The 27,567-nt window shown below is 36.7% G+C and overlaps 1 protein-coding gene across 1 annotated transcript in view; it reads left to right on the top strand.

The window, feature by feature from the left end:
* Positions 1-7,092: 7,092 nt before the first annotated feature.
* The window catches only part of PTPN3 (protein tyrosine phosphatase, non-receptor type 3), a 34,016-nt gene continuing 13,541 nt past the window's right edge, over positions 7,093-27,567 (top strand). Inside the window, exons 1-10 of the mRNA XM_009870034.1 lie at positions 7,093-7,160; positions 9,344-9,367; positions 12,226-12,424; positions 13,406-13,483; positions 14,446-14,502; positions 18,995-19,151; positions 20,935-21,101; positions 23,839-23,929; positions 24,173-24,234; positions 25,088-25,234. Of these exons, the coding sequence (XP_009868336.1) occupies positions 7,093-7,160; positions 9,344-9,367; positions 12,226-12,424; positions 13,406-13,483; positions 14,446-14,502; positions 18,995-19,151; positions 20,935-21,101; positions 23,839-23,929; positions 24,173-24,234; positions 25,088-25,234 (1,050 nt within the window). The remainder of the gene's footprint in view (positions 7,161-9,343; positions 9,368-12,225; positions 12,425-13,405; positions 13,484-14,445; positions 14,503-18,994; positions 19,152-20,934; positions 21,102-23,838; positions 23,930-24,172; positions 24,235-25,087; positions 25,235-27,567) is intronic.

Below are 27,567 nucleotides of genomic sequence, written 5' to 3'. Positions count from 1 at the left end.
ACACTTCCTCAGTTTACCTACGAGGATGCTGCGGGAGACAGTGTCACATGCCTTGCTGATATCCAGATAAATCACGTCCACTGCATGGCCATCATCTATTCACCTGGTTATGTCCTCATGAAAGACTATCAGTTTGGTCAAGCTTCCCCTTGGCAAAAGCATGTTGACTGCTCCTAATGACACTCTTGTCCTTGATATGCCTAGAGACAGCATGGAGGATAAGTTGTTCCATCATCTTTCCTGGGATGGAGGTGAGGCTGACCTGTCTGTAGTTACCCGGATCCCATACTTTACAGATAATGAAACAAGGAAACATGAATAGTGACAGCAAAGGAAACACAAAATTATGAGAGTAGTAGGACCAGAAAGTGCATGTTATCGTACCACAACTCCTGTCTCAGCACCCATGGTTGCATCCCATCAGGGTCCATGGATTTATGGATGTTCAAGTGTTCAAATTGATCCCTGACCCAGTCCTCCTCAACTAGGGCAAACTCCTCCTTTATCTTTATCTTGACTTCCTCTGAGGCCTCAGGGGACTGAGGCACCTGAGGCCAGTCTCCAACAGTGTAGACAGAGGCAAATAAGGCATTCAGTGACTCTGCCTTCTTTCTGTCCTCTGCCTCCAGGGTACCCACCTCATTCACCAGAGGATCTACAATGCCTCTAGTGTTAGTTTTGTTGGCAATGTATTTGAAGAAGCCCTTGACCTCCCTCGCAAGTCTTAATTCCAAGGAGGCCTTGGCTTTTCTGATTGCCTCCCTACATTCTCTGACAGCAGTCCTATACTCCACCCAAGTGACCAGCCCGCCCTTCCACAATTTGTATACCCTCCCCTTCCACCTAAGTCTGCCCAGCAGGTCCCTGGTTAACCATGCAGGTCTCCTGGATCTCTTCTTTGATTTCCTACCTGTTGGGATACACTGATCCTGAGCCTGGAAGATGTGGTCCTTGAATACTGACCAACTCTTTTGGGCCCCTTTACCTTCCAGTTCCCTGTCCCATGGGGTAATGCCTAGCAGTTGCTTGAAAAGGCCATAGTTGACCCTTCCGAATATTTATATATTAACTATAAAGCCCTTGCAGTGTACTGATAGATCTTTTAACACCAATTTATCCAATTTTTTTGTCATGCTGGTCTTTAGTAGATTTGTTGTAACTGAAACATGCTATGAAAAGAACAGATTTGCAATTTCAATATTTCTTTTTCATTAGAGGAGAGCTAAGAGTAGCTTTGCATAGTCAACATGGCAAGTGGTCCAAGATAGATCTACCTTCAAAGTGATCCATTGTGATACAGTGCTGTTTGAGTCAAATATCTGGGTAAAATTCGTATAACAAGACTTGCTATGTACCTAATTTTACCAAGGTGTTTGGACTCTTGTTGGGTATCAGAACTGTAGAAGCCACCACCACTGGCAGAATATGTACGTGTGCATTTATTTCCTTATACACATCTTGGTTTTTTTTATCTCCTGACAATACCAAGTATAATTATTTTCTTCCTGACTGTGTTTACTCACTTAAGGGAATCAATCGAGTTCTATTTTCTTTATATGAAACAGTACACAGTTTAGAAAACAAGCTACATGGAACAGCCCTTAATTTAGGGAGCATAAAACAAATCAGATGTTAAAATTTCTTCTTTGATTTCTTTAAATATACTGTACTGTATCAACATTTCCGCATCTCGGACTATGTTTACTGTTAAATACTTAAAATAAGCATGATGGAGATGAGATTCAATAATATTTTGTCATTTATTCTATTGTTTCTCTGAAGAATACGATGATCATTTTAAAAATATGCTTTGCATGAAGCTTCTGCCTTCTGACTGGAGTTTCTGAGGTATATCTTACTGACTGTGGCTGGAAAAAAAGAAAATTAGAAAGCATAGCAAACCATGTGAGCAAGCTTGTGAGTCTTGTTTGTTGTAGCTAGACTGCTTCTGCTACCCAAATTATCTGAGGTGCTTTCACATTAAAGTACAATTTGAGGCCCAGACATAGTGAAAAGAAGAAATTTTTCTCTCTCAGATTACTGTCTGCACACACTAAAGATTGGAGCTATTACATATGTATTATAGACAAAAAATTGCTCTAATCCCAAATTAACATATATTAAATAGAGCTTTATTCACAGGCCATGAGTAGGTTTGCCTATCTAAGCTAACTATCTCAAATCACAGCTGCATACAAAACCTGTCATCAAAGACAGTGCTGAAAAGGACCTCGAGAGGACTTTTGTTTAGCTCAGGGCTCCCCAGCTTTTGTGAAGAAGCTTCCCCTCTCAGTTCTTTCTCCTCTTTGTTGCCCTGCTGCTGTGCATTTCATCTGACTGCTACTGCCACTGAAAAATTAACACTAATGCAGACATGGAGCCCTCACTGAGCCTTCTGAAGTCTCACAGGGTGCTTTCTGTGCTATACCACACTTTATTGTGGCTGTGCCTCACCAGTTCAGAACAGGTAATCTTGACTATGTGTTGTACTCAGTCTGTCACTGCATTTATCCCATGCCTACATGCATACACACAATACTACAATTATTTTGGTTTTTAAATTATTTCAAGAATTATGCTGAGATAAGACATAATGATAAGTAAGTACACTTGTTTGATAACTGGTTTTCAGTTAAAATTAGCTTTTTGCTAGTCTTGACCTCAACTTTCTTAAGTTTTTCTTGAGATTTACATTTCCATCATTGAAACACTGCTACAACTGACAAGCTGTATTTCTTACTTTAAGCAGAGTAGAAAACTCTGCTCTATGAGGTTACACAACTTATCTTCAGATGTCCTTAAACACTGAGATAGGTATTAGGGAAGAGTTACGAATGCATTATGGCTTTCATTTCAGATAGAAATTAAGTTATATTATGAAACTTTGTTGTTTCTAAAGTTATCTCTGTCAAGTTGCTTTAATTTGGATTTTTTTTTTCAAAGTTGTCATACCAACAGGCTACCTGACATAAAACCATCTGCTATCATGATAGGCAGCCTGGATAGAGCTTGTGGAAGAGATTGCCTTTGAGAAAAATGTTTCCCTTTCAGTTTAACCGATTTAAACCACAGCTGGTTATTTTTAAAGACAAGCTGATGGACTTGTTCAGGGAATTATTATTTTTTTTTCAGCTTTTCCTTCTTTTTAGCCTAGTGTAGTAGCCAAAGATTACCACTGTTGCAGTCTGTCTTGATAAAGGTACCAGTTTCTGAATTTGGAGTAAGGGAAGGCTCACTGGTGTAGAGAAACAGACCGTGGTTGCTCATTTGCCTTTCCTTGATACTGATGCGATTTGTATGCTACTGTGTCGTTTAAGGCAAAAGGCTACAGTGAAAATGAAACAGTTACATTGAGGTATGTGACATTGATTCAAAACGAGGTTTTGAAATTGCAAAATTTCTTTGATTTATGCAGTAACATTCAAAGCTAATTTGGCTTTAACTGGGGCAATAGACTGATTACATTTTGGAATAATGTCCTCTGACGTGCTTGATCTTGTATCAGATGTTAGTGTTTTGTCTTGAAAGACTGTACTATCCATCCCCAGTGCAAGTTCTAGTTCCCAGTATTGACATATTTAATAAATAAATAAAAAAAAAAGTAGCTTACCCTTTACCTTCAAGTTAATAAGTAATAATTTAAACAACAAAAAATGAATTTGTTTCCTTATGTTCAAATATTTAATTAAAAGTCTGTAGATTTAAATTTTTTGATAATACAAGTTTTAAACATTTGGTGAACTTAAAATACGAAGGTTTGCTGTGGAAACATAAAGGCATGTAACCAAGCAGTGTTTCTGGAGCTTTGAACTTCATTTTCCCCTGTATGTTCCTTTCCTTTTTCTCAAGAATCTTCTGATGCCTGAAGTGTGATACAGATGTTCACACTTCACAGTGCAATGAGAAATGAAAGCAAATGAGTGACAAGAAATGAAAACTGAAAACCGTGGTGGTGTTTGATACTTTTAATCTCTAAGAACACAGATGTGAGAAGCTGCATGGTTTTCCACTGGTCACAATGAAAAGGGAAGAGTATCCTCCACTCTTTACTGTTTTTGGATTTAAGGTTTTAATCTGGCTTTGTCAGAAGGCCGTGCGCTGTTGCCAACACCCACACTTGCCCCCTAACTGAGTGTTGTCTTATTCAAGTAAGATGGTTTTTCTTCCAAACAAGATGTTAAATGCAGAGTTACTGAAACTTCCTTTCAATTCAGGAAAATTTTATTCATCTTACCTATGCTCTACCAATTTCACCTTTATATGAGGAGCAGAGATTGTTTTTTTGACCTTGTAAGGTTTAATGGCCTGTTCTTTTTAAAATGTTTTTTTATGCTATAGGTGAAACAGTTGGAGTGTTAACATAGCTGTTGCGTTCCCTCTTAATGCCTTTTTTCATGGTTTTGAACACTTTTCTGAGTGGGAAGAGTACTTGTTAGTAAGAATATATAAATTTAATTATGTATATAAGGTGCTATCTTAAGGGAAAATTGACTTAAGGGATTATTGACTTGGAACAGTAACCTGATAAAGCTATGTGGAGGATCTTGCTACCTCAACTACATTCAATTTCTCTTGTTCACTGTATAATGAAATAAAACAAGGATGTCTGTCTGATTTGGAACAGCAGACTGCATAGGATCAAGCATTTTGGTAGTTTTCTACTGTAGACTCAGTAGCCTAACAGAAAAGATGAGCTGTGAAATTTTCTGATTAACCACAAAGAAGACAAAACACGTTTCTAAGCAATAAGGTTTACTATCAATCGGTAGGAAAACCTTACTCACACACAAGGCATTATAGATCTTACATTTAGAGTCATGCATTGATTGGTGAGATAAAGCTGGCTTAGTTATTCATAGATGTGAGCATGTGATATATGAGGAGAAAAAGAAGGCTTGGGGAGTTGAGGAGGGGTCTCTTGCATTGTTACCTTACTCTGCCAAAAGAGATTTATCAAGAACCAACTCTTCTTGGAGTTGCGCAGCAAAAACACATGAGGCAACAAACATGTATTACAGCAAGTGTAATGCTCAAAAGACACTGAGGGGAAACAAAAAATCATGCTGAGATCAGTTAAACTCTCATACGCACTGACAGAAAGGTGATTCCCTCCTTGGAGAACCTCAGAACACAACACAATAAGGACCTGAACAGCCTCATCTATCTTTGTTATTTGCTCTTCTTTTGAACAAGAATTTAGGTGATCTCTCAAGATCCCTGCCAGTCTAAATTACATTGAGCCTACAATTCTACTTGTTACTAATTCAACATATTCCTGCATAAGCTTTTCTCTTAAACATGCTTGCAAAGCAAAAAAAACCTCTCTAACTTATTCTAAAACTGTCTTTTACTGGTGACATATATGGCATAATGTGTACAGGCCCAGAGTTGGAGGGGAGGGAACGGAAATTATGAACTAGTACACAAAAAGGAAATTCACTTGCACTGCTATGAATTTCTGGAAGTGCATATACACTCCTGGTGTAAGTGTGATGCATCATCTGGTGAAGGTATTGCACTGAAAATAGATTTCCTGAACGTATGTAGCATTTGTTCAATTCTTTCAGCTTACCGTTTTGATAGACAATAAACTGTAGCTGTCTGGTGAGCTTTGGTGAATGTACTATGGGAACACATCATTATTTTAACTCAAATATAATTCCTTTTGTGAACAACATTTTTAAAGCATTACTGTTCATGAAAATACCCTTCAGATGTATGCAGCCAGGTCCTAGTAACTAATTTCTTGCCAGAAAATTGTAAATCATTAAAAAAAAACCCCAAACAACAACAACGAAACAAACAAAAAAGCACCGTCAGCATTTAAAACTAAGTTATTTATCCTTAGCTTTTAATCATATGCAGTTGTGATCAATTCCTCATTCTTCTGAAGTCTCCTGGATTTCACAAGAGTTCATTGTCCTTGTTTATGTACTTCAGTCTTCCGCTAGGAAGATATGCTAGTACTGGGCAGTGGATCTGAGAATATTTCTATTAGTTTCAGATTGAGGCTTTAAGACCACTACTTACAGACTTTTTTTTACTAATAGATCAATTTTACTGTGCTCTTCCACTCAAAAATACATGAAAATAGTGCATGTAAATATGTTGCTTACATGTAAACCTTTCTTTTTGGATAAGTGTCCTTATTGAAATGTATTATGCTTCTCTTGCCAGTTCAAAAAACAAGAAAAGTTTCAAAGTTGAATTGCAAATCTGTGATCAGGCAAGTTTTTCAGCAAGCCAAGTGGTTGCAGTGTCAGAATACATGAAACTTTCATGGAAAGTCAGTAAACTGGAATTTGGTCAATAGTGGGAATGCAGCATGACTAGAAGTATCTGTTTATGGGTGATGTTGTCAGCAGCTTACAAATGTGAATGTTTGGAATATATAGAAAATCACTGAAAAACTTGGGTATACCATGAAGTCCTCAAGTTCTTCTGTAATGTTACTCTTAAGTATGCAGCACAGAGAATTTACATGGCCTTCTTACACAGTCGTTCTTTTCACAGAAGTGCTGAATATTTGGCATATAAATTTCCCTAAAAGGTAGCAAAAAGATTTTTCTGCAAATATCTCCACTTATTTGGCTTATGAATAATATTCCCAGAGTTAATGGTGAGTTCTCAGAAAAGAGGTAATAATCGAAGTGCTGGCACATTCAGTCTCCCCAGCCCTGCAGGTGTTAGAATAAAAGAAGCTTTAAGAACTTCAAGAACAGCACAAGGGCAAAACCTACAGATGTTTCCTTCAGTTGTTTGTAAAGGGAGAATTCTGCTGCAGTGCTATTGTTTCAATTGTCCATTTTCTCTTGGGGTTTTACTCTGCTGTAGTTTATCATCCTCAGTTCTCAGAGTAGCAGAATTCCCTGGTAGGGCACACCAAAATGAGGAGGAGGGGTCTTTCCTCTCTGTCCTCCTGAGAGAAGAGAGAAGTTAGATTTCTCAGGGAAAAGTTTCATTGTAAAGATCGTCACCAACGGAGCAATCCATAGGAACTGAAAGATTGAAATGGCATCGTTTTAGAAATATTGTGGAGTAAGGAAGAGAAATTGCCTGCAGTTTTAAAGTGTTTGCTTGTTAGCTGCACCAATGGAAAGCTTAATCTCCTTGCAAGGAAGAACTCTCTTTCTAGATGAAAAAGTTGAATGGCTGGTCTGGTGAGTTTTGTCTTCTACTGACTTAAAATATGGTCCTTATTGTATTTTATGAAATAAGAAGGTAGGTTAGTAAAATGTGGAATACTGTATAGCCAGAAATGACCACATACTTATTCATGTTCAAGTTACTTTATCATATTGGTGAGTAATTAAATGTGAGAAATATTATTTCACCGAGTTACAGAGCAAAATTCTGCAGCTCTTGCATGCTGAGCTATGAAAGACTTTAGTAAGACACAGCTGCTTTGTCCCTGGTGAATTCTTTTCAGCCTTGAAGTTGGTTGCTTTTTAGGTCAAGTTCTTGGTTACCTTTTTTCTCATTAAAAGGTTACAGAATGATTCAGTAATGCTTTCAGAGCTGATGTATTTGAATTAAAGCACAGTAGTTCAACCAATAATTCCTCAGAAAATATTGCTAGAATTTATATCCCACATTTAAGTCTACAAATGTATTACTGGCATGAAGAAAAATTTACTGTATGTTTATACATCCTATATGAGTGGAAGCCCAAGTGGTTTCTTTTCTGTGTAAATCACCTCACTCTATTGAAAGGAAAGAGGGGAGATAATATATTAAACTAGGGACATTATATTGATTTGCCTCACAATTCTATGTGTGTAGATTTGTGGTGAAGGCTTTTGAAAGGGTTGACTTATAACAACTTGAATTTTACACATAATTTTTTAGTAGACCTGTAGCTCTACTGGGCCAGAACATAGAAAATGCATACAATTTCATTGTTCTTTGCCTCACAAGGAAATCAATTAAACAAAAATAAATTCAAAGTTTCTTTAATTTTAGCATGACTTCCTAAGGAAATAAGGCTTATGTCATTGCACTACCTATCTGCCTCAGTTCCCACTTGAAACTGTTTGGACAATTGCAGTCAAATCTAATGTTGGAGTTGAGTTTTCAAAGATATGGAGTTTTCTGTAAGATTAGTGAAATCCAGTGACTAGGCAGGAGGAAAAACCACTTTAAACAGATGTTCTTTTCTCACTGAGCAATTACAGCAAAAGTTCAGTGACTGTCTGTTGCATTTAGGTGTGGACTGGTCAGGCAGCAAATGAGAGCATGTTCCCAAAGGATCTGCTCTGCACTGCTGGCACTTGACGGGGAAATACTATGGGGATTGCAAACAAGGAGAAATATTTGTGAGAGTGTGGGCGTGGATGTCAGTGGAATCAATGGGGCATGACTGCAGTAAAAAAGGAAGAAGTTTAGTGCCTGGAAAAAAAAACAACAAACCACCAAAAAACCACACACAACCCAAACCTCCCCAAATTCTTAGGGTATCAAGCTTCACCATCTCTGCCTCTCAAGGATTGATTTCTTCATATTGTAGAATACATATAAGGTAACTTGACTGATACTGCTGCTATTTTTACTGTAGTTTTGATGAAACATAGTGCATAATTCTTAGTATTGAAGTTGGTTTAGAGAACAATAATTGAAAGTTGAACTCTATACTGTACATAGCCTCCTATAACTTGACACTTGAACAACTCTTCAAACCAAACTACTTCATGTTTGTATTTTTCCAGCATGGACTTATATCACTCCATTTTTTTTGGTGACTATTTAATTAAATTTGTAAATCTACCTGAAACCTACTTTCCTTTGCAAAAACTTTTTTGTTAACATCTACTTTCAAATTTATATTAGTATCACAGCTATTGTTTGAATTGATGTAATATAGTTAAGCTCACTGTTTCAGGTAATTTCTAATGAAGCTAACTGAATGCCTTGGAAAATACTATATACTGCCAATTTTGATTTCTTTTCCATTCTAGGTTGTCCTCATCTGTGTAACCACTTCTGCTTTAGTTATGCTTTGACTTAAAGTTCTCTGTCAACATCTGTTCTGCTCTTACATGATGTAGTGTGTCTTGCTAAATAATTGCCCCTGTAAACTATTACTCGTCTAAGTTATGGTAGCAGATATGTGTTGTCTGTAGTTGAGCTTGTGTCAAAAAGTTGGGATTTTTTTATTGAGTTTTTCGCAAATTCCATTATAGTCTGTTTCAGACTGTAAGCATAGGATTAAGTATTATTTAATTTACAGTGAACACGCCTTTTTGACTTTAATACTGACTTTTTATTTTTTTTATATACTTAGTTCTTGTTTACCTGAAGATTTAACATAGGTTCATTTACTATTTATTTGTTGTTTTTTTAACAGGTCATCTGAACAAGAATCACCAAAGTGAGTTTTATTTCAACTTTATACTATAGAATCTCTAGCTTTAAGATATATAATAAAATGCATGACTTGAACTGATTTTTCAAAGTAGTGGTCATGTGAGGTTAAAAAACACAAATAAATGTATAAACTAATGCATACTGTGAAGATGTAAAGATTTAGGAAAAAAAGTAAGTTTTTGGATCAGGATGTTAAAGTCATTATGTACAATAATCTCAACTTGTAAGTGAAATGTGGGGGTTTTTAAACTGCTGTGTTCTGAAAAACTTAGTAGGATATATTCTCATGTACACAAATACTGTGCTTCTCCTTGCTTAACATTGACCTCACAGGAATCGTGTAACTTATCAGATAAAAGCACAGTTTTGACAGTGTAATTCCTCTAAGTGTCATTATAGTTCACTACTTCAAAGTATTTTGGAGTTATTCAGAGTGGCAGGTGAATATCTCCCAAACACTGAAAAAAAAATTTTCTGTAATAACTGAAAACTCTACAAATGTTGCACAGAACACTTCATTCCCATTGCGAAGTACACGTAGTATAACTGAACAATAGAAATATTATGGCAGGATTACATTTGCTCAATGGCACCTTTCAGAATCTTGCAGTCAGATTTCTACAAGCTGAGAAATAAGTGTGTTATTAAAGTTTGCTGCAATGCAAGTTATGTATGTTAAAAGCCTAAACTACATTCCTCTGTAGTGTAATTTTATTTCTTCATTGATAGGTAGCAGTGACTACTGGAAATGATTCAGAAAAGCTCACGTATATAGTTAGAGTAGTACCAGAGCAGAATTGTTTGAATTTACTACTTTTAATGTCAGGTTTTACTTGCATATACTTGTGCTACTTTAACCCTGTGAGAATTTGTTGTTGCTTTTAGGGATAAACTGTAAGGAGCAACTAACAAGCATATGTGCTTCCAAGGATCAAGTATGCTTTGTTGCAGATCTGGGTTGTCAGTAGCAATGCAGAGTGCTCTTGCAAAACATACTGCCACCGAGCACGATGAGCTGTGTGTAAGCAAAAGGTCCGGCTGCAGTGGGGTAACACAAGTAGCAGGACTCATTTTTTTGCCATACACATCACTGTGTTAGTGACAGAAAACTGACCAAACTATACCTGAGCTTTCCTCAGGACAGAAATTTTATGTATTGTGTAGTATTTATCAAGATGGAGCAGTTAGTTTGTATGGTATCTGTGAGTCTGGTCCAATTAAAGAAGGAATTTAGTTGTATTTGAGGTTTGCTTCTCATCCTTTTCATAAGAGAACATGTAGCTAAACCAACATTTGAAAGGTCCTGGAGCACCACCAGGCAACTCGACCAAATCTAAGATTTGAGGTATTTAGTCACTGCTGTTATCCTTAAATTTTAAAGTTCTTGTATCACTGGGCCAGGTCTGCACCCCAGTTTAATTCTGGGTCCTTGTAGATGGTTGTAACTGCCTCAGTGACAGAATATATTAACTGTAATGAAACCTTTCATTGTGACTTTGTTTCCTGTTTCTTTGACAATTTATCATGGCTTTTGTGCAAACCACATTGTCTCAGAGGGTTAAGGCTGATGCTGCACTTATGATCTGGATCCAAGGGATCAAGTGCCCCCTCAGTAAATTCGCAGATGGCACCAAAGTGAGCGGGAGTGTTGATTTACTCAGTGGTAGGAAGGCTCTGCAGAGTGATCTGGATCAACAGGCCAAGATCAGTTGTATGAGGTTCAATGAGGCCAAGTGCCGAGTCCTGTACAACAACTCCAGGCAGTGCTACAGGCTTGGGGAAGAGTGGCTGGAAAGCTGCCCAGCAGAAAAGAACCTGGAGATGCTGGTTGACAACAAGCTGAACATGAGCCACCAGTGTGCCCAGGTGGCCAAGATGACCGACAGCATCCTGGCCTGTATCAAAATCAGTGAGGGCAGCAGGAGGTGGGAGGTGATTGTGGCCCTGTACTTTGCACTGATGAGGCTATATCTTGAGTACTGTGCTCAGTTTTGGTCACTGTAGTACAAGAAAGACATTGGGGTGCTGGAGCAGATCCAGAGAAGGGCAGCAAAGCTGGAGAAGGGTCTGGAGAACATGTCTAGGGAGTAGCTGAGGTTACTGGGATTTAGTCTGGAGAAGAAGAGACTGAGGGGAGACGTTCTTGTTCTCTACAGCTACCTGAAAGGAGGTTGTAACAAGGTGGATGTTGGTCTCTTCTCCCAAGTAACTAACAGTAGGACAAGAGGAAGTGGGCTCAAGTTGCACCAGGGGAGGTTTCGATTGGATGTTAGGAAAAATTTCTTTACTAAGTGTGGTGAGGCATTGGAATAGACTGCCCAGGGAAGTGGTGGACATGGTAGACGTGGGACTTTGGGACATGATTTAGTGGTCATGGTATTGTTGGGTTGATGGTTGGACTTGACGATCTTAGAGGTCTTTTCCAACCTTAATGATTCTATGATTCTCTAAGAGGGAGAAATGAAAAAGAAGCACTTTGCAAGAATGAGAGTGGAATCAAGGCAAAAGGTTTTCATGAGTAGGAGTGGCAATTTAAGTGCCTTTCCCCTGCAGTTCCGCTCTCTTCATGTTACTGTGATTTCCTGCACCACTGCACCAGTGCCTTTCACTGCTAACATCCAAATATTTTGCTAACAATTTTCTTGCTACTGTAGTTTTGTTTTGTCCGTGCTTCACTGATCAAATGAGAGGCTTAGGTCATTCTCCAATCCTGATACTCTGCACCCCAAGAAGTGGGGTTAAACATACCTATAAACTTGGATTGCTCTTTTAACTGGACAGTGTGTTAGTATGTTTTACTATTTAGTTTAAAAATCTGGATAATGATATCGTTGTCATTTTTATCTGTCTTTTCAAATGAAGGAATGTATTCGGAAACAGTCCAACACAGAGTTCTCGGACCCATAACTCACCTAAAGCCTTGACTCAGTCTCCCAATGGAGTTGGTAACATCTCTGGCTCTTACCCATTGGAAGGGATGGATAAGCAGTTCTTGGAAACATACGACAACGTTACAAAAAGTAGCTCAACGGAAGATTCCAGTCAGTACTACTGTGATAAGGTGCGTTCAGTTGCTTGCTTTTTTAAGTCGGAACTGGTACTGAATGAGCTTTGAACTGTAGATTAAGAATGCATAAAAACTGTGGAATTTTTTCAGGATGAGCATTTTTTATGCAGTAATAAGAACAAATCTTGTCTTACTACTCAGATTTATCTGAGGTCATGTACACAGTGTGACAGGCCAGTCTGCCAGCTGCATTTGTCTCCATAGTATCCAGGCATTCAGAAGCAGGAAGTTCCCAGTGAAATGGGAATCCTTACGTAATGAAATCTTATTTCCTCCAAGGGGAAGGATCAGTTAACTCAAGCTGCTATGTGTCTTGATAACAGGCACAACTCTGCTTTATCCCAGGCATCTCCTCTTCAGGATACCTAAACATCATCCTTGGAATTCTGCACCGACCAGAGAGCAGCTGCTCCCTCCTAGCTTTATAGTATTCCTCCGCTTTCTCCAGCCTGTTCCGGAGGGGTCCTGAACAGTTTTCTAACCTGCTTGCCTGCCCAGTAGCTGCTGCTGACTTTTAATCTTCTCGCTTATGGATCTCTTGCAGAAGATACCGATGCACACATTTACCCAAGAAAAATTGAGGGGAAAAGTAGTCGCTTTTCCTTGAAGTCCTTAGAGTGGAATTGATTCAAATGTGCTGCACCTAACGTTTTCTTCCTTTGGTAAAAACCCCACCTTTAGTAAAGATAACACACTGAAAGTTGTAGTAGGAGGTATCAGTCAAGAAAGCTGAGAGTAACAGAGTTAGGACAGGGCAAGCAGAGAACATATTTAAATGTTATTATTTTTACAATTTAAAATGTTACGATTATGAGGATGTTTTTAACTTTAGTGTCTTCCTATTTTAAACGTCGCTTTATGTGGAGTATACTTGTTCAGCGTATCTAAATTTGGAGACCCTATTTTCTAATTTCCTGCTCTTTTCTTTTAAAAACTAAAAAAAAAGGTTTTGTTTATTTTTTCTACATTTTGCAGAATGACCTGATTGAGGGAGATTTACTTTTGGTGCGTATCATACCAGATGAAGATGGGAAGTTTGGATTTAATCTGAAGGTAAAATAGTGTTCTTATAGTATTTTTAATTGCTTTGTGGGGATACTATGCTTTGACTTTATGATTATTTTTCATTTTTAATGCAATGCTTTAGAGAAAGCAGTATATTGTACAGGAATTTTTTATGGACTGAGAGATTTTTGGAAGTGACAGCCAAGTCCTTAAGTGCTAAAGCAACGTTTATAAAATAAGTCTCCACTACTTCATTGTTTTTTAGTTGCATATACTATGGTCATGGCACTTTTTCAAAGTGGACTGCCTATTTGACTGCTTAAATATGAACTTGGGAACCTAATCTAAGGCATTGATTTCTGGAAAATTGGACCTCTGTATTATGAAACATGTTAAATAGCTAATGCTATCCAATTATATCTACCCATTTAAAGAACATATTGGAAAGGTGAAAACCAGTTCATGAAAAAAATGGAAATTACTGCTGACAGTTGACTAATACAAATTTTGGACATTCCCTCCCTGAAATTCCATTTAAGCAGATAAAGTAAAGTAGCCATAATATCGAAATCGTGGCAGAGTTTGATCTGTTCACCTTGGGCATTTATCTTTGGGACAGTGATAGAATGTCATGTAAAGAGAATAAGGCAACTTTGATCCTACCTGATCCCTTGCAGTTCATCACAACATCTAAGAACACTGTCCACCTTGCAAGTCCAAGGATTGAATTTAGCTTTATGAAGGGTAGAGTTAGAATAAATTCTGCATTGATCTACTTATTGCCTATTAAAATATATGGCTGAGCAATGACACTGAATCTAGTTTACTGCACATTGGTAGATTTACTGCACCCTCCCCTCCCTGTTTACTCATGAAAATTTAATCTTACCAGCCCTGCCTATGATGACAGAGCACAAAGTTTATATAAAAACAAAAGTAATTACTTGTTTTAAATGCTGCTTATACTTAATGATATATTTATGGCTGCTGTTTACTTGACATTCCTTTAGGGTGGTGTTGATCAAAAAATGCCATTAGTGGTATCAAGAATAACTCCAGGATCACCAGTAAGTAAATTTTGGAGACTTTTAATCCCTTCCTTTATTACATCCTCCACCACTCAGAGGTTCATACACATAGAAATTTATCACCTATAACTAGTGTGAGGGGCAGGAACGATGACTGAAGATAATTAACAGTGTTTGTTAAAGAAGTGAGTAGTCTACCTCCCTGCAGCCTAGAAAAAAGAACTAGTTTAATGGAGATGTAGTAGAGAGCTCTAAGATTAGGAGCACTGTGAGCAGGGAATTCCAGCAGAAGAATTAGAGGCTACCAAAAAGTTAATGATGGTCAATTTTTTCATACTTAGTAAAGTAGTTCTTTATACATAAGATAGCAGGCCTGTGAAACTCCTTGAAAAGGATGCTGTGATGAAAAAAAATTTTTGGATGGTCAGGAGAGGACAAATACTTGGGGGAAAAATCTGCTGACAGTTACTGAATAGACATACAATAGGCTGAGGAAATCCTTGGGGCTAAAAATATTTATAGGATGGAAGAATACTTGGCAGGGGAGAAGGGACACAGAATGTGTTTGCTCTGTTCTTCTTTTGCTATGTTTTTACTTATGGACATTATTTATGGACTAGGTGAACTATGGAAATTATTTATGGACTATGTGGACTATTCATCAGTATCAGTACAGCCATTGAATTATTTTGTCAAAATGTGAAATAGTAGTAGTAATATGACATCTTGGTCACTTTTTTCCTAAAGAATCAGAACACAGATTTGTGAGGTTGTGTGTTATCTCAGATTGTTTCTTACTCACCTTCTTCCAAAGTGCATTTCTCAACTCTTATAAAATAATCAGTGCAAACTTGATAGGAAATACTACTGATTTAATCCTAAAAATCTGATGTACTTACGTCTTGTAGAGTCTTCTGAAATTTTAGAAGCAGTCACAGGACTGCTATCCAATTGTCATTATGTAAATTAAGCTAAAATATTATTTGAGAAGTTTTTTTGTCGCGTGATTTGTGGCTTGACTTACGCAGTGCATAGCACTCCTATATGAAGTACAATAATTATTTGAATAAAAGGAAATTATAGTTACAAATTAAATCTACAAAGTGATAATAAAACATTACTTAAAATCCTTCATGGTCAAACTATCAAACTTCTTAAGGGTGATTTGAGATACTAATGCTAATGTAGGTCAAACAGCTCATTCAGCAATCAGAGAATGAAAGATGCTTCTCCAGAGGCAGTGATTTTCTTTGGCAGATGCAGATTGTCTTCTGAAAGTATTGATCTGATTTTTTTGACTCTTGGAGTGTTAACTTCATTTAAGTGTCTCCAGTCAGTGGCATAGGCATAGTGACCGATCAGCTCTCTAGCCTATTAAGCCGCCAAATGAGCGAGTTGTCCAGGGTCAGGGAATACATTGGAATCAGTTATCCAATACAGTATTCTCAAGGGGAGTATTATAGAACTCGCATCATGTTACAGCAGGAGGAAAAAAAATATACTTACTTTTAAAAGCATAGCAGTATTAACATTGATTATATTGTTTTCTGTAAACTGAATTTCACCTGTACTTGACTGCTTACTGAAATGTAGCTGATACTTGAAAATTCAAGCAGGCTATGGAGTCCATTTCTATGTTATTTTAGCTCAGTTATACCTTTCATTCATTTTATTTGCTGCTATTTTAACTTCCTTTAGATTCACTCATTATTCTGTAAGTTGTTCTTAGGGATGCTGTCTGGTAATATTATTTCTCAGGTTTTTAGATCACTTTTTTCCACTTTCCTACAAGAAGATCTGTATTTTTTGTGGAGAAGGATAAGCAAATCTGCTCACCAAAATAAGGCAGCATTTTCCCTTTCATGTCCTAAAGTTACTTTTAAATCCCTCTCTAATACAGCAGTGATCTAGTATGATGGGAAGATTGTAGCACAGTAGCACAGAGTAGCCAAAATTGTTTTGGGAGTGTATTATGTCTAAAGAGCAACTATTTAATGCATGTTTTGTTTATTTGCTTTTTTGAGTTTTGTTTGTTTGTTTGTTTTTGGTTGTTTTTTTTTATTGAAAGTCCTAAACTGTTTTTCTTTCACAAACAGTATTTATGTCCTAAGGAGCTAAAGAAGTCATTATGCTTTTATTTAATAGAGCTTCTCACTGAAAAATAGTATGCATGCTTCTCAGAGCAATAAGAAGGTGATTAGGATAAAGTGAAACATTGGATGTGTCAGTAGGACAGGAAGCATTTGACATAATTAATTGTATGGAAAAGCTCAGTATCTGAAAAATCTACAAATTATGCTTACATGGAAGGAATTAATTCTCCTTCAAGATATATTTTATATGGTCAGATGATTCAAGCATGAGAGCTGAGGCATTAATATGCCACATGATTAACAAAGTTTCTTTGAGCAAAGATATTAATCTCCTTCTGTAATAAAGAATAATAGCCAGCAACCAGCCAAGGATTCTAAATTATAGACAGATATAGGAGATCAGAAACCATTCGCTCCGTGCTCTTTTTTTGCTTTTTGACTCTCTCAGACTGACCTGATATGGTCTTTAATCACTTATCACAAATAGTCCTGTTTCAGAAAAATAATTTCTATCTCAAAAATTAACTTTTCAGAGTGATTAAATCAATAAGACATTCATAGTTGCATTCTTCAGTCGTGCCTTTGTAAACTGTACAAAGTATGGCAGAGGAGTTTTGGGGGGAGCTGTGGATACCTAGTTAAATTAGTGTTGAAGAACAGCATGACTATTCCTAAACCTCATTCTTTTACTGTTTACATTTGTCTTTTTTATTGATCCTCGTCAATCTTCCCTATCCTTAGCTATTTTCTTCCACTATTTCTTTGGGAAAAAGTTCTTCCTCTTGTATATATCTTTTCTCTCTCTTCTTTCTGTTCTCTTCTATCTGTTTTGTGACACTGTAACACGTCTTAAGCTTTCTTTCCTTTTACTTTATTTTCTGACACAAAGGACTTCCAATTTTTCTTCTTCATATCCTTGCATCTTACTTTTTTCATTCTACATTTTTCTTTTTTGTTAGTTCTTTTGGTATGACTTCTCCTTTCCATCTCTCTCTGTTTTTTTTGGTGATATAGTACATATCTGATAAACTTCCCTTAGGAGCCTTCAGTGCAAGGAAGTACAGGGAACAACTATGAATAAAGAATAAGAGTAAAGGTCTGTGTCTCATTCATATTACAGGTGAAATGGAGTATGTGTGTATATATATATATATATATATATGTGTGTGTGTATATATATATATATGAAACTATATCACTGTTGTGTAGCTGAGTACTTCCTCAACAAAATAAAAATAGAAAATAAAACTGTTACACTACTTGACACTCAAGGAGTGCAGAGTCCTGCACATTCATATTACAGAATCACAGAAGGTCAGAAGAGACTTGCAGGTCATCTTGTCCAACCCTCTTTGTTGAAGGGTCACCTAGAACTGGTTGCCCAGGACCATATCCAAATGGCTTTTGAATACCCCAAGGCAGAAGACTCGGCAATGTCTCTGGGCAACCTTCTTTAGTGCTCAGTTTCCCTTACAGAAAAAAAAAAAAATGTTTCCTGATGTTCATATGGAGCCTCTTACTTTGTTTGTGCCCATTGCCTGTTGCCTTTTCACTGGGCACCACTGAAGAAAGCCTGTTTCCATATCCTTTACACCTTCCTTTTAAGTATTTATATACTTATAAATCCATATATTTATATACTGAACCTTTTCTTTTCTAGGCTAAGCACTCCCAGGTCACTTAGCCTTTCCTCTTAAGAGATGCTCTAGTCCCTTAATCATCTCTGTAGTATCAGAGTCATATTCTGGCCACAGCTTGAATTGCTTTGCACTGGGCTTAGACCTAAGCATACTAAAAAGTGAGGCAGAAAAAAATCCTGGAGTTCAGCAGTTAATCTAAATTGCTGCATTTGAGACAAGACGTACTAAGAGAAAACTTTGGTTTAGTGTTCTCTGAAGCACAGGGTGCAAAAGCAGGGTACTTGAACATCATAGCTTGAGTACTTACCTGCATTTTCTTGTTAAAGCTTTCAGTGAACAAAGTGCCTGCAGAATATCATGTAACATAAAACTAAGTTCCTCAAAATCATATTTGGATTTCTCAATATTCACTACATAAGTGAACTATGCTGTCTTACATGCCCAAAACCCTTATTCCAGAAATGCATTTGGAAATGGCTATAATGAATGATTGTTGATGCTTAGGAGTCTGAAATTTAGTTCTTTAAAAGCAATCTGATGATGACTATTTGTTAAATATGGCTTCTTTTTATAGCTATCAGTATGCTGTTTGAACTGTTTCTAATCTTCATGGAAAGACTTTGATGCGAGCAATGTAACTTTAGATCTGAATCACTTGATAGAGCTGATACAGAAGATGGAACCTTGTCAGGAGAACTCTGAAGACTTTGCTTACCTGATGAAATTAATATCCTGATGTGTTCCTGCTTACGTGGCTGGATGAAATGACATTAACGTGTTTCTTTGGTCTTGAAACAGGCGGATAAATGCGTTCCAAAACTGAATGAAGGTGATCAGATAGTATTAATTAATGGCCGAGATATCTCAGAGCACACACATGACCAGGTGGTCATGTTCATAAAAGCCAGCAGAGAATCTCACACAAGAGAGCTTGCACTTTTGGTCAGACGGAAAGGTAACTGAGCTAATTTTATTCATTGTTAATGGTTTTGAGACTGTTACTGTTATGTTTGGTGGTATACCCTTTTCTGTTTACATAAATGTGTTCTGAGTGCATAGGGAATAGGTTTATGGTAAAAAGTAGATGTCCCTGCATTTGAATTAGTAGTAAAAGTAGTTTTACCTATACAGGTTTTTACCACTGCAACAACAAATCTATCAAGTTAGAATTTCTATTATTTTTAAGTATAAAAATACGACAACAAACATCCTGTGCAAAAGTTTTTGGTTTGTGGGGTTTTTTTGTTATTATTTTTAATGTAGTATAATTTACCAAATCCACAGTGGTGGGTTTACAAATACCTGTAGGCTGCTCCCCTGCACAATTACACAATGAAACAAGTCAAATAATAAGCTGGTGTGCTTTTTTTTCCCCCTTCCTATTTTTTTTTTCTTTCTTTCCATTCTCGCAATAGACATTTTGTGACACGACTGAGGTTGCCCTGGTGCTGGTTAATTGCTAAATTGCTGCCATCAAGCAAGAGACAATCTCTGAAATATACAGGGTCTTAAGCCTGTATATTTAAAATACGGGGAACCCATCCAGTTTGATTTTGCTTGCTCCATATTTAGGCACATGCAGGTCCCAAGAACCTTCAGATGATGTGAATCTTCTAGTTTATTATTTATTTTCCTTAATAGCTATGGTAAGACCTTAACACACGCAATTATGGAAGAGCTTTGCACAGAGTTTCTGGTTACATTAAGAATTAAAAATCTGAAGGGATTATGCATCACTGGGAAACAGGAGGGAGGAAAACTGCCTAAATGATATGTACTTTTGAGCATTTATTTTTAAAAATTTTTTTGTGTTTCTGGGAGGACAGATGGGCTCTTGGTCTTGTTTCCCCTGAGCAGTCCTGCTGCTGTTATTCCTACCGGCTCTGTGCAGTATTTATTCTTCCCTTTTCTAGTTCACTTCCTACTTGCAGATAAGAGAAGTTCTAGCTAAAGATAACCTGTGGCCTCATGCCCATCATTTGTATAGACATTAGTATGAAGAGCTCCTCATTTTCTGAAGTTTGGGAAGTATGAGCCATTCTGATCACTGCAGAGAATAACCACAGCTGGACACATCTGGTGATACAATGGCTTTCACAGAGATGGAACTGCTTTGTAGATTAATTCACTAATATTTGTTATGTTCTTCAACATGTTAGCAAGGAACATCATAGAAAGCTAATTTTTTTTTTTTTTTAGTTTATTAAGCTAGTTTCTTCAATGTTAGCATAAGAAATTACAAAAGAGAATTTGGTTTCTTCTCTAATGGCAAGGGAGTACAACGTAAGTGTGTTTGTGGTCATTTTGCTGTTGGGTGTCCAAACTTATATAAATTTTTTACAGACATATTCTGTTAATTATGCTCTAAGCCTTTTTTACGCAAAACTTACTCATTTTTTGCGGTGGTGGATGTTGTGATTCATTAGCCTATTCAGCAGTTCATTCTGTAAGATAACATTGTAACAAAAATACTCTGTGTGTTTGGCAGCCAAGTGTTTTGCTTTCCTAAGTAGTCGGTTTGAGGAGTTTAATTTCCCAAAAGGTCCAGAGGACATTTTACTCTTAGTAGTTTCTGCAGTAATACGGTACATAAGGAAATGCAGTTAAATGTGTTGCTATTTGCTTTCCTGAAGGCCTGTCTTTGCAAACTGTTATTCTCGCAAGCCGGTGAATTTTAATGTGTTGCAAATGCATTAATGCTGTTTGTAACAGATTTTAACTTTCAATACATCTTTCAGTAGTTAAACAATTTGTGGAGCCTAAATCGGAAGACGAAGCTGATTCCCACAATCTCCCAGAACCTCTTCTTCCTATCTGTTCTGAATACGGTGGTGATACACTGGAGGAGTCTATGGAGCAGCTAAAGAGAGGGCTGGAAAGTGGGACTGTCCTTATTCAGTTTGAGGTAGGTAATACTCAACTCTCAAATGCTGTTAGTACAGACCAGTAGTTGAGACCAGCAAGTAATGTAAGGACTTAATTGGAAACCTCATTGCTCCCATTCAGTCTTGTCTCAAGAGAGCAATAATGTGACTTGCCCATCGGTTTCATCCCTTACCTAGTTAGGGTGGGGAAGAATGAGTTATCAGTCCTGCATAAAACATCGTCTGATGAGAAAAATATGTTTTAGTTAACATGTTTCCATTTGAAGTACCCAGAGCTCAATAAACTAATATTTTTTTCTCAATTATTTTAATGAATAGAACAGTGGAGTTTTGACAGAGGTCAGTCTTGTACTTTGTTTCTTGCTGCTTGGTGACATTTAAAACACCTTTTATACCTTAAGTTAGGGTTCAAATTTGCTGCCTTTCACGGAATAACAGGAGCAACTTGATCGTTCCCCATCTTCTTCTCTTAGAGGCTGGTATGAATGTGTTGGAATGCTAATTTTTATTTGTAGGACATTTGTAATGTTCAGTTATGTTTTCCCCTGGCAATCTAAAACACTAGTGGTTACTTCTAGGGCAGATTACTTTGCAGGTGAGATTCCCCTGTGTATAGGATGAGACTTTGAAGAACTGCTGATTAATAAACATAGTGTTTGTCATATTCTTTAACATGTTGGCAAAGAATGTCATAGAAAAAGTAATAAAATGTTTTTATAGTTCATTAAATTAGTTCCTTTGCTGTTAGTGGAAGAAAGTCCAAAAGATAATGGCAAGGGAGTACAAGTGTATGTATGTTTGTGCCTGTTTTGCTGTTGTGGATCAAACCATTTATTCAACCTTTGGAGAAACCCTGATTTATAAACCTATGATTTATAAACTTCGCGTTGTTGAGTTCCAGAGTAACCCCATCCAATGCTGAAACCTTGTAGAACAGCATGCAGTTTTTCCTCATTTTGATTTTTTTTTCCTTTGCTGTTTTTTCAAATGCTGTAAGATTTAATGGTCATGGCTGAAAAGTTGTGGTATTGCTTATTGCATAACTGCTCTTTTTGAGGTTGTTTCCAAGATTTCTAAGTTAAGGTTTCCCACCCCCTTTGGCCCCTCCTCCCCTTTTTTTTTTTTTTTTAACCGAATTGTAGACTGTGGCTCATAGTTGCTTTCCAAAATCCCTAACACTGGATGCAATGCTGCAACAGTAATAAGTCTGTTTGCCATTGAAACAGTACCTTAAAATATGAACTAGGCTTTCAGTACCTTCTTAATAGTTAAACTTCTTGACTAAATTCTTGCAGAAGTTTCTTCTGATAATCTTCATAGGGTATTTGATCCTTTATGACTTTTTTGAGAGTGTTTGTAAAAGGTTATTGCTGATGTTACGTGAAAAGCCTTTTAGAAATGTTATAAACTAAGTAAGGAACAGCTTAGTGACCTTCTTTATTTAGTGGTCTTAAAAAGCAGAGACAATTGCAGCTTCGCTTCATCAGCTTTGCTGGCTCTCAAATTCTCCATTCGCATTAGTAAGAGTAAATACTTATCCAGTAGACTATGAATAATTAAGTTTTTCCAAAATATTGTCCTCTATTTAAGCATATTTTAAGATGTCTGTCAACAGAAAATGACTTTTTGCCAGGCAACTATGATTGAAGGTCCAGAATTGTTGTTTAATGTTAAAATTATTCTTGTCTCTGAAAAAAAAAGCAGAAATTGCAACTTGGCTCTGCTAAAATGAAACGTGAGTTATAACTAATGGAAGCTGTTCTGCTACATATATTATCAAGTTCTCTTCTCACATGGTTTGTTTATGCTGTTCAAGTTGAAAAACATGATGAGCTGTGATAGAAAGTCTTAGGATTCAGTAGATCTCACGCTAGAATAAACTTTTTGCGTTTTTCTTTCTCTGTCAACTGAAGTAGAGTATTAAACTTTTTGCGTTTTTCTTTTTCTGTCAACTAAAGTAGAGTATTTTAGCTTCCTATTTGTTTCATTCCATTTTATGTATGGAACTATATTCTTAATCTCCATTAAACATGTAAGATATACTGAGCTTTTAAGTTTTTAGTGAAGTATATAGAACCCTGGCACAGCTAGGTTAAATCTGATATAAGATGCTTTCATGTATGTTTAATATGGAAAAACTGTTGTTACATAATTACATTTATCCATTTTTTGTTGTTGTATGCCTATGCTTACTCCAGATAAAGTTTGCGAGATAGAGGTTGGCCCCAAAGAGAGTCACCCGTTAAGAGATTGTGATATATTGGAGTTCTGTTTTTATCAGGTACTTCCAGGATTTGAGTGTGATGGATTTAGTCCAGAGAATAAAAAATTGTCTGATTTTTTGTATTACAGTTGACTCCAGAAAATGCCACTGCAATTGTTTGGGTTTTTTTTACTTTCTGATCTTTTATTGCTTGCTTCTTCCACCCTCAGCTGTTTCTCTTCTGTCCCACAGTTGTATACGAAAAAGACAGTCTTAAAGGGAAACAGTTTATATCAATAACCCTCACATTTTCTTCCTCTTTTTTATTTTCCTAAACATTCTGCTAGAGATGATGGTGGACTATCAATAATGGAAATAACAAATTCTTGTAATGTTAAATACAAATTTATCTCAGATGAATTTTGTAGATGGTTAAGAAAAAGATAGCTTATGATATTTGTGTCATTCTATGTGTTTTCTTGTGAATCTTTTTAGTGTGTGTATAGCATAATCACATCCCATGAAGTCCTACCATTTTTCATTCTGTTTTACAGCAACTTTATAGAAAGAAACCAGGGCTGGCTGTTACATGTGCGAAGGTACCTCAAAATATGGACAAGAATAGATACAAAGATGTTCTGCCTTGTGAGTATTAAGTATAATTTCTGCCTATTTTGCTTTATCCCCTAAATGATAGCTTATAAAACTACTGCATTGAACTTCTTGATTAAAATAATCAAAATCGCATAATTGTTCATTTTAATTTGTAAAACAATCTATTCTGGTTTGTTGTCTGTTGTTTGCATGTCTTTCTCAGTTTTTTGACTTAATAGAAGGGAAGCATACCCTTTAATTGCTAATTTTATTCTCTCTTTTTTACGTGTGCAGATGATGCCACAAGAATAATATTGCAAGGAGATGAAGATTACATTAATGCAAATTATGTGAATGTAAGTCATATAGAGACCTGCATTTGATCATTTTCTGTATAAGAATAGCAGACTAAATTTAGCCTTTTTAAGGAATAAGGGGGTTTTGGTTTGTATTTTAGGGATTTGTAAAAAATGTAAAGATTCTTAATGTAAAAGATTGTCTCCTGTGAAACAAGAGGCCATCTTGATATTTGTGGTGTACACTGTGATATATGCAGAGTCTTGAGCCAGTACAAATTGTTTTACCTTTCTATACACTGCATATGTTGAGGTTGTCTCTTATAGTTTAAAATTAAGTTGTTTTTCCTCTAGAAACACTTCTGGCCTACCAACTGTGCTATGACGGCTCCAGAAGACAAAACAGAGCCCTGATTTGACCTTATCATGTGTCTAGGCTGAGAGACAGGGAGAAAAGGGGAAAAATAAAATGAAATTAAAAAAAAATATATATAATGTTTGTCAGATACTTAAGCAGGTAAATCACAGAATCAACTATTAACTTACTGTGTCCAGTATCAGGCAATAAACAGCTTTCACTAGTGTAACTTTGGTATACCTTGCCATTATTCCTTACTAAAGATTAAAGAAAATTTGGAAAGCTTTGCAGTTTCAAGTTTTTAGGTATGTTATCTCTATTAATCCTCTCTTCTTAGTTCAGCATGAAGGACTATAATATCTATAGTGTACGTCTGGTTTAAGTTAAATACCTAAAGATTTTTCCCATTACAAATACTGATCTTGATTGTCTTACTACTCAGTTTGCTGTCTTAATCTTACTTCAAAACTTCCTGTTGGAGTGAAATGCTGAAATAAAATAGTGCTTTGAGTAGTGAGATCAAACTTTACATAGGATTTTTCTTTCTCTTTATAGATGGAAATTCCTTCTGTGGGCATTGTGAACAGGTACATTGCTACTCAGGGGCCTCTTCCACACACGTGTGCACACTTCTGGCAAGTAGTCTGGGATCACAAGTTGTCACTGATCATCATGTTAACAACTCTCACTGAACGAGGACGGGTAGGTGCTCAGGTTCTTTGCATGCTGAGGAAAATGTACTATGCCTTTAAACTTTTTTCCTTTTCACATGGTTAAATAACCCTAAAATAGGCCATCTTATTCTGTTGAAACATTTCTCTGAAGGCCAGGCTCTCTGAATTACTTAGAGGAACAGATGATCTGCAACTTTGTTTTTGCTTTGAAAACAAACCAGGTGTCTGATAAAAGCAAATCACTGCTTTGACTCTGTTTTGCTGATCAGCTAGGTACTACATGCTGTCATTTTTTGCCCCCTGAGTACTGGGCTCTGTGTGGCAGTTGCTCTTCTAATGATTCAGCAGATGTCTGGAAGCATTGAGCAAAACTTGCAGTCTGACTTGAGACATGAGTCTGGCCATTGCACTACTTACTGGTTTTAGCGTGCTGGTGATCTGAGTGTAACCTGCTTACTTTTATTTGTCTTGTAGGGTCTTTCCTGGAATTGCTCTGATAATTCTTTTAATTCTGTTTAACTAATTCTAGTATTCCATTAATTTCAGAATAATACGTGAAAAATAAAGCAGTATCTGCTATATTCAATTGTACTTTGATTTAACATATCCTTTGTATCTTTAAAGACAAAGTTTTAAAATTATTAATGTACATAAAGGAATTGTGTTTGAAGTTTTAGAAGCTGATAAAGGAAGTTTTCTTTAAGAGGTGTAGAGAGAAGGTGATGACCTTGTATGCCTTCACTGTAGCCTTTATCTTCTTTTGGAGCTGGTAACAATTATAATTAAAATGCATGGGCAGCGAAGACAACAACTATATATAGCTCAGCTGGTTTGATCACGCACAATTAAATGAAGTTTCATTACAGTGTCTGGGGCGTCATGTTAAGATGGTTTTTATGAATCCCTTGGATTTTCTTATAGCTCAACTGGCCCTTTTCTTAGTATGATTTTCTCATAAGTCCAGTGGTCATGTACTTGGAAATTTCTTGGTTTATATCTGTTATATGATGGCACTTATTTACAAGACTGGAGTTGCAGAAGTGGAAGATGAGAATATTTAATTACTGGGATGAAACGTTGAAATCTTTATGTTACTGGGCAAACTTGAGATGTCTTCAGTGGACAAAGATTTCACTGAACTAGTATCTCACTGGAAGACTTTTTCAAGTTCAGTCTATTCCATGTATCAGCCTTTGATTAGGTGGGTAATGTGGTAGCAAATTTTGTCATCAGTGCTGCTATAAGCTTTCCTTTTAAAGCGAGGAGTAGATACTGGCATTAGGATTGTTTCTACAAAAATTACTTGTGCACTAAGTCTGCCTGTCTTATCTGCCTTTAGAAGATGAACCAGGGAAAGAAAGACTTGACAATTTCATCAGTAGAGTGGTAGGGATCTGAAGATCAGCCTCTTACTGTCAGCAGCAGAAGACAGGAGGGAAAATGGTTCTTTACATTTGTACATGGCATTGATTAATCTATTTTCTTTTAGAAAGAAAGTATTTCATGGATGTGGTTTTAATATTGAATTCCACTTCAGCTCTCAATTTGTATTTTGGTCTACCTCAAACTGCACGGATAGTACCTCAGGTGCATTCACATGCATGTATGATTTTGCTTGTGAGACATCGGTAGGCTTGAAGGTTAAGCCATTCTGACCTTGCATGAAACGTGTGAGACAGAGGGCAAACTTTCCTGCATCAATGTTTCTGGGATATTGTTTGTAACTTTAGCATTTAGATACAATTAGTCATTTAAGAGAAGATCTCTTCTTCAGTCTTGCATCTGACATAGAAAATAAATTTATATCTCTTTGGGAATGACGTGCACATGAACTAAAGTTGTTCATCAGTTCTTCCACTTTCTGAACTCCGTTTTCCTTAGAAAATGTGAAGGGCAACTTTCATTATTTGACCAAGTTACTGTGGATTATTGTGCCTGCAATTGCTTTCTATACAGTATTCTTGCTGCTAATGTTTATAAGCATTATTCTGTGGGTCAAAAATACGTTTGCCTTAAAACACAAAATATGATCAAATGGAAAAATAAAGTTTTTTTTTCTATTTAGTCAATTTCTGTCAAAACCTGAAGTACTATGAAGCTCTTACCCTGAAAACTAATACCCAAGTTTGGGAAGCAATCTTTAGAAGATTGCTGAGGTGACTTCATTGCCTCCACCACTAGCTTTGAGGGAAAGAAGAAGGGAAACTGCCCTTATGGAAGCAGCCAGACGTACTGGGCATGCTGAACTTCTGGAGGGTGCATGCTGAGGGCTGACAGTGCTGTTGGATATGCTTCTTCCTTCTGCTTCTCTCTGTGAGTTGTTTTCTTAAGGCCTCCAGAAACAGACCTTGCCTTGCTCTT

Source organism: Apaloderma vittatum, unplaced genomic scaffold (assembly GCF_000703405.1).
Source record: "Apaloderma vittatum isolate BGI_N311 unplaced genomic scaffold, ASM70340v1 scaffold16725, whole genome shotgun sequence".
NCBI lineage: Eukaryota > Metazoa > Chordata > Aves > Trogoniformes > Trogonidae > Apaloderma > Apaloderma vittatum.
This window is presented reverse-complemented; position numbering and strand designations above follow the sequence as displayed.